The 11140-nt window shown below is 46.7% G+C and overlaps 1 protein-coding gene across 1 annotated transcript; it reads right to left on the bottom strand.

Annotated features, from left to right (window-relative positions):
* Positions 1-1985: 1985 nt before the first annotated feature.
* LOC122564729 (E3 ubiquitin-protein ligase RNF183-like) lies at positions 1986-5519 on the bottom strand. Its single transcript, XM_043719865.1, has 2 exons — positions 5101-5519; positions 1986-4257 (listed from the first exon to the last, which is right to left on the bottom strand). Exon 2 carries the CDS (start codon positions 4184-4186, stop codon positions 3617-3619), a length of 570 nt encoding a protein of 189 aa, XP_043575800.1. The 5' UTR covers positions 4187-4257; positions 5101-5519; the 3' UTR covers positions 1986-3616.
* Positions 5520-11140: the final 5621 nt, after the last annotated feature.

Below are 11140 nucleotides of genomic sequence, written 5' to 3'. Positions count from 1 at the left end.
TCAAATAGTCCATATTGTTTTGTAACCTGATGTTTCCACCTAAATAACGTACAGAGACATGTATACAGATAAAAAGATAATGGACAATTGCTTCATCAGGACTTTGGCTCCAAAATACTCCTGAAATTATAATTTGTTTTGGTTGTAAACCTATAAAAGTTGGTCTAAACCCCCAAGCCCTTATGTGGTACAATACTGACATAGAAGACCCTCAATCCAGAGACTCCCTAATTTTTTCCATTAACGCTTCCTAATTCTGATTCATCCTGTATTGGAAACACACAAACTTTCCTATCGTAGCCCTGGTATGAGGGTGTTTTTTGGATTTTTATACAAGTATGTCAATTACAATATCACACCGAAACATTCAGGCTGTTAATGATGGAAGGGCTTTTGACATCTAATGTTACCAAATTCCCAGATATACCCAGTATAATGCCCCCCAATCACCACTACCAAAACTGATTTTCTGGTCATTTTGTCACATTGCTCTTTGTGGAATCTTGCTGTGCACAAACTGGTCTGGCAAGTTTCCTGCATTTCAAAAGTACTTTGTGGGTTGTAAAATCCTTTGGAATGTCCCCATGACATTGAAGGAGATTTATAACCACAAGTCTTTCTTTAACACCTGTATTGAAATTGCTTTTGGCTTTCTCTGCAAATTAAGGACCATCCTGGGCTCTGATGATAGTGAGGAAATGAATTCAATGCAAAGCTCGAGTTCCTGATTTCTCAGACATCACATTTTGACTTTGTCATAAAGGCCGATGATGACATTTCCTTAGTAACCAGCAGCTGATGTGGTATCTCCCAAGCAACCAAAGACTCATGGCAATATCGTCCTGGCATCAAAATGCTGATAGCATTATTTCCATGGAAACCAAAGGTGACTGTTGTAGCTCCTCCACAGCCTTAGGCTGAAGGGATGGCAGCTGTTCCTCAATGTATTTCTCTGCAAACAGGCCAAGGCCCTGGGAGCTCAATGATAAAAGGACTGTCTTTCAGAAGAGATGATTTGGTTTATCTGCTCAGTGCTGGATTTTCTCCTCACTCATTGCAAACAACGTAAGAGTCTTCAGTCTCTTAAATTGCAACTGATTATTTAAAACCATTTTGTGGTGGAATCTGCACAGTCACCAGTCACAATGTGAGAGTGGAGCGGGAAATACTCATCCTCCTTCCTGACCAAGGATACCTTCATGTCAACATTCACAGGTATGGAAGCTTTGACTGACTGACAGCATACACGTATCAAGCCCTCACTTACATGGGAGTTAGTGAAAGCACTAGACCCTCACTCGGATGGAGGTTAGTGTACTAGACCCTCACTCAAGTGGAGGTTAGTGTACTAGACCCTCACTCGGATGGGAGTTAGTGTACTAGACCCTCACTCAGATGGGAGTTAGTGTATTAGATCCTCACTCAGATGGAGGTTAATGTATTAGACCCTCACTCGGATAGAGGTTGGTGTACTAGACCCTCACTCAAGTGGAGGTTGGTGTACTAGACCCTCACTCAGATGGGAGTTAGTGTATTAGATCCTCACTCAGATGGAGGTTAATGTATTAGACCCTCACTCGGATGGGAGTTAGTGGACTAGACCCTCACTCGGATGGGAGTTAGTGGACTAGACCCTCACTCAGATGGGAGTTAGTGGACTAGACCCTCACTCAGATGGGAGTTAGTGGACTCGACCCTCACTCGGATGGGAGCTAGTGTACTAGACATTCATTCAGATGGGAGTTAGTGTATTAGACCCTCACTCAGGTGGGAGTCAGTGTACTAGATACTCACTCAGATGGAGGTTAGTGTACTAGACCTTCACTCAGATGGAGGTTAGTGTACTAGACCCTCAATCAGATGGGAGTTAGTGTACTAGACCCTCACCTGGATGGGGGTCAGTGTACTAGACCCTCACCCGGCTGGGAGGCCGTGTACCAGACCCTCATCTAGATGGGAGTCAGTGTACTAGATCCTCACTCAGATGGGAGTTAGTGTACTAGACCCTCACTTAGATGGGAGTTAGTGTACTAGACCCTCACTCAGATGGGTGTTAGTGTATTGGACCCTCACTCAGATGGGTGTTAGTGTACTGGACCCTCACTTGGCTGGGAGTCAGTGTACTAGACCCTCACCTGGATGGGAGTTAGTGTACTAGACCCTCACTCAGATGGGAGTTAGTGTGCTAGACCCTCACTCAGATGGGAGTTAGTGTACCGGACCCTCATTCAGGTGGAAGTTAGTGTACTAGACCCTCACTCGGATGGGAGTTAGTGTACAGGACCCTCACTCAGGTGGAGGTTAATGCACTAGACCCTCACTCAAATGGAGGTTAATGTGCTGGACCCTTGCTGAGATAGATGGTTGTGTACTAGACCCTCACTCGGATGGAGGTTAGTGTATTAGAGCCTCATTCAGATGTGAGTTAGTGTACTAGACCCTCACACGATGGGGGTTAGTGTACTAGACTCTCACTCGGATGGGAGTTTGTGTACTAGACCCTCATTCGGATGGAAGTTTGTGTACTAGACCCTCACTCAGATGGGAGTCAGTGTTCTAGACCCTCACTTGGGTGGGAGTCAGTGTACCAGACCTTCAAACAGATGGAGGTTAGTGTTTTGCCTCCTCACTCAGATGGGGGTTGGTGAGTGTATTAAATTCCCTCGGATGGGATTTAGTGTACCAAACCATGACCTCATGGAGTATTTATGTACCTGTCCTTCAGTGGGCTGTGAAGATATCCTGGTGTATATTGAACAGGTACACTGCCTACTCTCCCAGTCTGTTATAATTGTGTTGAGATGTCATTGTGACTTTTGACCCTGATCTAAATGGCACCTCACCACATCTATTCCATTTTTAATGGTACAATCACAGTTTGAAGTTGCACTGAGTGATTTTGTACAAGAGTAATATACGATGTCGTTAGAAATTGTGCCTGTGCGCTACACTCAGAACACGTAAACTCAAAGAGACCACGTGACCCTGAGCAGCCTCACTGTGACATTGGGCCTTGGGAGTATCCATGTGAAATGATGATCATATCAATTTCCTTCCTGAAACTTTGCAGGGATTGGTGACACTCCCTGTGAGGAACCGACTAGCCAAGTTTAGACCAAAACTTCAGCCTGATACCACTTACGTGAGGCGGTATTCCCCACCTGCTAAGATTCTCACTCGGATGCTGCTCCTGTTCCTCACGGGTCATCGATTGCTTAAGCTGGGTGGGAGCTCGTGTTATGAAGCTGGAGGTCATGGGTTCAAGATCCCTGCTTCCAGAGACTCAGCACAGAATCCAGCTGACAATCCAGTGCATTACTGAGCTTTCAAAGATCCTGCCTTTTGGATATGACATGAAACAATTTTCCCTCTCAGGCAGCAGAAAATTCCACGTTACCATTGGGGAAATAATGGCAGAGGCGGTTTCCCTGGCCAATGTTTATCCCTCAACTGACATGGTGAAAACAGGTTATCTGAGGATTTGTTACATGGCTGTTTCAGGGAACTTGCTGGGAACAGATTGCAATTCCTACCGTGCAACTGTCACTAAAGAGAAAGGACTTCAGAGGGAGGGTAGACATCCTGAGGGTGGCTAAATAAATGCAAGGAGTTTCTCTCAGCCCAAATCCCACAGGATTTTCTTAGTCCAGAAGAGTGAGATGACGAGAATGATGGTGATGCCAAAGGTAGCGATCATGATGTAGATGGCGGTTCTGCAGGGTGGACTCTGGCAGCATTTCCACATGGTATTCTGGGGCAGTCGGTCTTCCAGTGCTGGCGCTGCTTGGGTAGGCAGGGGGAGGCCGCCCTCGCGCTCCACGTCCAGGCTGAGGGTGTAGACAGTGGGTCGCCGCAGCAGGAAGCTGGCCTTGCCCGGCCCCTTGTAGAACAGGCGCCCGTGGTCCAGGTAGACGTGGACTGGCTGCAGCCTCATGCGGCCCAGAATCTCCGCGTTGGTGCGTAGGCCCGTCACCAGCTGCCCGGCACCCAGGGGTGTCAGGTGGCGGCACAAGGGGCAGGACATGCCTGGATCCATCTCCGGCACGGACGCCAGGCTCATACGGGCCAGGCACTCCAGGCAGAAGGTGTGTTTGCACTCCAGGATCTTTGGCGTACGAAAGGCATTGTCATAGGGGTTCCAGCAGACTGCGCACTCGCACTCGGAGCCGTTTCCCTCCGGCATCATGGTAACCTCTAGAGCCAGCACTGTCGTAGGCCTCACACCATCTGAGGGAGCACCACCGTTCCCGTCACAACCTCATAGAATATAGAACATAGAATGTTACAGCGCAGTACAGGCCCTTCGGCCCTTGATGTTGCCCCAACCTGTAAAACCAATCTAAAGCCCACCTAACCTACACTCTTCCATTTTTCTCCATATGTTTAACCAATGACCATTTAAATGCCCTTAATGTTGGTGAGTCTACTACTGTCCCTGGAGTGGGGGAGTGCAGAACTAAAGGGCTTAGGTTTAGGGTGAGAGAGGAAAGATATAAAAGGGACCTAAGGGGCAACCTTTTCACACAGAGAGTGGTGCGTGTATGGAATGAGCTGCCAGAGGAGGTGGTGGGGGCTAGTACAATTACAGTATTTAAGAGGCATCTGGAAGGGTGTAAGAATAAGAAGGGTTTGAAGGCATATGGGCCAGGTGCTGGCAGGTGGGACTAGATTCGGTTGGGATATCTGGTCGGCATGGACGGGTTGGTCCGAAAGGTTTGTTTTCATGCCGTACATCTCTATGACTCTGTGACTCTATGTTGCAGGCAGGGCATTCCACGCCCCTCCTACTCTTTGAGTAAAGAACCTAACTCTGACATCTTTCTGATATCTATCACCCCTCAATTTAAATCTATATCCGCTTGTGCTAGCCATCACCATTCGAGGAAAATGGCTCTCACTGTCCACCCTATCTAATCTTCTGATCATCTTGCATGCCTCTATTAAGTCACCTCTTAACCTTTGTCCCCCTAATTACCATTCTCACCAGCCTTCAATCTCGCCATTCACCCCCCACGCCCCCCCCCCCCCCCAACTACTTCCATACTTCCCGTTCCGACTTGATCATGCTACTGACTGGACAAGGAAATCTCCCTCACTTACCTGGCTTCTCCCAGTCACCAGTGCCCAGTTGTCCAGCTCAGCCAAAACCTGTTGCCTGGCCCCAGCAGTGGCTCTCTGGAACGGTGAGCCTGAGCTGTTTCGCACAGTGAGGTCAGAGTCAGGTTAAAATCTCGCTGCTTTTCCACCCAAAACCTGGAGGAGTCTGAATGGGTCTGAAGGCCGGTCTTCCTCTTTGGCTCTGAACCAGCAGACCTCCTGGACGCTGCAGCCTTCCGATGGATTTGACCTGACGTCCTTAACTCTGTGGTTAACCCTTCACCGGCTGCGTTGCCCTCCCTTCACTTGTGTCAGTCTGGTTTGCTGCATCGGTCCGTCTCTCGCTCTCTTAATCCCATTGTCTCCGGGAGCTGCTACCTCTGTGACTGCTCCTGTTGTGTGTGCTGCACAAGAAAGCTAGTAGAACAGGTTCTCCTGGTTTGTTGAGGATGTTTCCTTAGAAGGCCACTCTCCTCCTTTAAGCTGCTTTCATTGTAATCTGCCTGGCACCAGGATCTCCCGTGGGGAACCCTCGCAGTGACCACAAACCCGGCCCCTGACGAACTGTACACTCAGCCCTGGCCTTACACATACCTGCAGCAGGTAGATGGTCACCATGGAAACGCTTTCATCGGGGGCTTTGAGGTAGGATGTCACGGGTTCTGAGTGGAAGTGGCACAGGGCAGCACAGTGGCTCAGTGGTTAGCACTGCTGCCTCACAGCGCCAGGGACCCGGGTTCAATTCCACTCTCAGGCAACTGTCTGTGTGGAGTTTGTACATTCTCCCCGTTTCTGGGTGCTCCGGTTTCCTCCCACAATCCGGAGATGTGCAGGTCAGGTGAATTGGCCATGCTAAGTTGCCCATAGTGTTCAGGGATGTGTAGGGTAAGTGCAGAAATCGAGGTAAATATAGAGTATTATGGGAATGGATCTGGGTGGGTTACTCTTCGGAGGGTCTGTGTAGACTTGTTGGGCCGAAGGACCTGTTTTCACACTGTAAGGATTCTATTCTGTAAAGAAAAAGCTGCCATTCCCAGGGACAGAGACAATCTGCTCATCTGAGAGGGCTGTGTGTACCACCTCCACTTCAATAAAACAGCACTGGGCAGCACCTGAGAAAGGGGCACATCAGAGCATCGACCTCCACCCTGCAGTGCCAAGCCAATGACGCTGGTGTACTGAGGTCATTGAGAGCGGAGACTGTGAGCTGACCAGCTGCTTAGTCCAATCCAATAGGAGCATGGTCCACAACACAAATCTGTGAGGGTGTGGCAGAGGTGTGGAGAGCATAGCTAGGCACAAGGGCAACACAGCTACACATGTGGGCAACATAGCTAGAAGCATAGGCAACAGAGATACAGGTGAGTGGCACAGGTACACGTGTGTGCAACACAACTACATGTCTGGGAGACACTGCAACATGTCTGAGCAGCACAGCTACACACAGTGTACAGTCTTCAGTATGAGACTGCCACTATATTAATATGCCAGTCACAGTGTTTTTTTTAATTAGATTAGATTCCCTACAGCGTGGAAACAGCCTTTCAGCCCAACCAGTTCACACCGACCCTCCGGAAAGAAACCCACCCAGACCTATTTCCCTCTGACTAAATGACCTAACACTACGGGCAATTTAGCGTGGCTAATTCACCTGAGCTGCACATCTTTGGATTGTGGGAGGAAACCAGAGCACCCGGAGGAAACCCACGCAGACACGAGGAGAATGTGCCAACTCCACACAGACAGTCGCCCAAGGCTGGAATCGAACCTGGGACCCTGGTGCTGTGAGGCAGCAGTGCTAACCACTGAACCACCATGCCGTGTTATGGGTTTGTGTATATGTGTGTATGTGTGTGAGTGTGTATGTGTGTGTGTGTATGTGTGTGTATGTATATGTGTGTGTGTGTGTGTGTGTGTGTGCATGTGCGCGCACTGTCTCAGTGTTCAGCTTGAAAGTCGCAATGCGCAATGTGAGACTGGTCTCAGTGTGAAGCGTTCGCTGTGTGTGTCTCAGTGTAGAACAAGGGGATGTCTGCGTTCAGTGTAAGTGTCTCAGTGTGGATTGTGAGTGTGCAGTATGTGTTGTGGTGTTTGGTGTGTATCACACTGTTCAATATGAGTGTCTCAGTGTTGAGATGAATGAGTGCCTCACTGTTGAGTGTAAGTGTGATGTGAAAATGCCAGTGTTGGACTGGGATGGGCAAACGCAGAAGTCACGCGATAGCAGGTTCTAATCCCCAGGGTTATTTGAAATCACAAGCTATCGGAGCGCTGCTCCTTAGTTGCATGAAGTGGCCACTTTACCTGATGAAGGAGCAGTGCTCTGAAAGCTTCTGATGTCAAATAAACCTGTTGTCGAGTGTGAGTGCATCAGTGTTCAGCATGTATATCACAGTCATTCAGCCTGACTGTCTCAATGTCCAGGAGAAAGTGAGGCTGCCAGTCTCAGTGTCTCAGTGTGTGTCTCAGTATTCGGTATATGTGTGTCCTGATATATAGTGTGTCTCTCAGTGTACTGTGTGTATGTGTGTGTGTGTCAGTGTACTGCATGTGTCTTAGTATACAGTGTGTTTGTGTGTGTCAGTGTCTCACTATATAGTATGTGTGTCTGTTAATGTACAGTGTCTGTGACTCAGTGTACAGTGTGTGTACGTCTCAGTGCAGTGTGTATGTGTCTTAGCATACAGTGTGAGTGTTTGTCAGTGTACAGTGTCTGTGTCTCTGTATAGTATGTGTGTGCCAGTGTGCAGTCTGTGTGTCGCAGTGAACAATGTGTCTGTGTCTGTCATGTACAGTGTGTGTGTGTTTCAGTGTACACTATGTGTGTGTGAGTGTAGTTTGCATATGTCTCAGTGTATAGTTTGTTTCTGTGTAGCAGTGTACAGTGTGTGTCTCAGTGTACATTGTGTGTGTCAGTGGACAGTGTGTATGTCTCAGTGTACAGTTTACATGGTGTCTGTGCTTTACATAGTGTATAGTGTATTTCCCAGTATACAGTGTGTATGTCTCAGTGTGTGTGTGATTCACTCTACAGTGTCTGTGTCTCAGTTTACAGTGTGCCTGAGTGGAATGTGTGTGTCTCTGTATACAGGGTGTGTGTCAGTGTATGGTGGGTATCTCAGTATACAGTGTGTCTGAGTACACTGTGTGTGTGTCTCAGAATAGAGTGTATTTGTGTCAGTGTACAGTGTGTCTCTCAGTGTATGGTGTTGGTGTCTCTCAGTATGGAGTGTAAGTGTCTCTCTAGTGTACAGTGTGTGAGTGTCAGTTTACAGTGTATCTGAGTGTACTGTGTGTTGTCTCAGTGTAAAATATGTGTGTCTCAATGAACAGTATGTGTGTCTAAGTGTACATTGTGTGTGTTTCAGTGTACAGTGTATATTTGCCTGACTGTACACTGTGTTTTGGTGTGTGTCAGTGTACAATGTATATGCTCAGTGTACAGTGTGTATGTTTCAGTGTACAGTGTGTGTGTGTTAAGGTGTGTCTCAGTGTACTGTGTGTTTTTATGTGTCAGTGTACTTTGTGTGTGTGTCTCAGTGTACATTGTGTGTGCGTTACTCAGTGTACATTGTGTGTGTCTCAGTGTATAGTGTGTCTGACTGCACTGTGTGTCTTGTCTCAGTGAACAGGATGTGTGTTTGTTAGTGTACAGTGTATGTACATCTCAGTGCACAGTGTGGATGTGTGTCTGAGTGTACTCTGTGTGTTTGTGTGTGTGTGTGTGCATGTATATATGTCAGTGTACAGTGTTTGTATCTCTCAATGTACAGAGTGTGTGTGTGTCTCAGTTTACAGTGTGCCTGTGTGAGTGTTTACAGTGTGAGTGTTTCTCAGTATACAGAGTGTGTATCAGTGTACAGTATGAATCTCAGCGTACAGCATGTATGTCTCAGTATGCAGTCTGTGTGTGACTCAGTATACATTGTGTGTGTTTTACTAAGTGTACAATGTCTGCGTCTCTCAATGTACTCTGTGTATGCGTGTGTCTGTGTCTGTGTGTTTGTGTGTGTGTTTCAGTTTACAATATGTCTGAGTGGAGTGTGAGTGTGTCTCTGTGTACACAGTGTGTCCCAGAATAGTATGTTTGTGTCAGTGTACAGTGTGTCTCAGTGTACAGTGTTTGGGTCTCGCAGTATAGAGTGTAAGTGTTTCTCAGTGTATAGTGTGTGTATGTCAGTTTACAATGTGTGTCTGAGTGCACTGCATGTTGTCTTAGTGGACAGTATGTGTGTCTGAGTGTACCGTATGTGTGTTTCAGTGTACAGTGTAAATTTGCCTGAATGCACACTGTGTTTTTGTGTGTGTTAGTGGACAGTATGTGTATCTCAATGTACAGAATGTGTCTCAGTGTACAATGTGTGTCTCAGTGTGCCAAGTGTGTCTCTCAGTGTGCGGAATGTGTGTGTATCTCTGTGTACAGTGAGTATGCCTCAGTAAATAGTGTGTCTGTATCTCAGACTACAGTGTGTGTCTCGGTTTAAAGCATGTGTCTGAGTGTAGTGTGTGTGTGTCTCAGTGTAGAGTGTGTCTCTCAATGTACAGTGTGTATGCTTGTCACAGCATACAGCATGTCTGTCTCAGTGTATAGTGTGTGTCAGAGTACAGTGTGTGTCTGTGTACGCAGTATAGAGTGTAAGTGTTTCTCAGTGTATAGTGTGTGTATGTCAGTTTATAATGTGTGTCTGAGTGCACTGTATGTTGTCTTAGTGGACAGTACGTGTGTCTGAGTGTACAGTATGTGTGTTTCAGTGTACAGTGTAAACTTGCCTGAATGCACACTGTGTTTTTGTGTGTGTTAGTTGACAGTATGTCTATCTCAATGTACAGAATGTGTCTTCGTGTACAGTGTGTGTCTCAGTGTGCCAAGTGTGTCTCTCAGTGTGCGGAATGTGTGTGTATCTCTGTGAACAGTGAACATGCCTCAGTATATAGTGTGTCTGTATCTCAGACTACAGTGTGTGTCTCGGTTTAAAGCATGTGTCTGAGTGTAGTGTGTGTGTGTCTCAGTGTAGAGTGTGTCTCTCAATGTACAGTGTGTATGCTTGTCACAGCATACAGCATGTCTGTCTCAGTGTATAGTGTGTGTCTCAGAGTACAGTGTGTGTCTGTGTATGCTGTGTGTGTGCCAGTATGCAGTTTGTGTGTCTCAGTGTACGGTTTGTGTGTCTCAATGTACAATGTGTCTGTGTGTGTCGGTATACAGTGTATGTGTCTCAGTGTACAGTATATATGTATCAATATACTTTGTGTCTGTCTCAGTGTACTGTTTATTTGTGTGTAGCAGTGAGCAATGTATATGTCTCAGTGTACTGTGTTTCAGTGTCCACTGTGTTTTTGTGTGTGTTGCAATGGACAATGTGTGTATGACTCAGTGTACAGTGTGTGTATTAGTGTGCTGTGTATCTCAGTTTACAGTATATGTGTCTCACTATACAGAGTGAGTTTCTCAGTGTACTATGTCTGTCTCTCAGTGTAGAATTTGTGTCTCAGTGTACAGTGTCTGTCACAGTGAACAGTTGTGTGTCAGTGTGGGGTCTATTACGTGTCTCAGTTTACAGTGTGTGTTTCTCTGCTTACAGTGAGTGTGTCTCATTGTTCAGTGTGTTTACTCCAGTGTATACTGTGTGTGTGCCAGTATACGGTGTCTGGAAGTGAACAGTGTGCATCTCAGTGTACAATTTGTGTTTGACCTAGTGTACAGTGTGTGTCTCAGTGCATAGTGTTCGTGTCTCTCAGTGTACAGTGGGTGTCTCAGTGAACTGAGTGTGTCTCAGTGTGCAGTATGTCTCAGTGTATAGTGTGTGACTCAGTGAACAATGTGTATCTCAAGTGTACAAATTGTGTGTGTCTTAGTGTACTGTATGCATGTGTCTCAGTTTACAGTCTGTCTCAGTGCACTGTATCAGTGCACAGTGTGTGTGTGTCTCAGTATACAGTATGTACATCTCTATGTACAGTGTATATGTTGCAGAGTACAGTGAGTATGTGTGTCAGTTGTCAGTGTATGTTTGTCTCAGTATACACTGTGTTTTTGTGTGTG

This window comes from Chiloscyllium plagiosum, chromosome 30 (assembly GCF_004010195.1).
Source record: "Chiloscyllium plagiosum isolate BGI_BamShark_2017 chromosome 30, ASM401019v2, whole genome shotgun sequence".
Taxonomy (NCBI): Eukaryota; Metazoa; Chordata; class Chondrichthyes; order Orectolobiformes; family Hemiscylliidae; genus Chiloscyllium; species Chiloscyllium plagiosum.
Note: the sequence above shows the minus strand (reverse complement) of the source record. Positions and strands in the feature narration are given on the sequence as shown.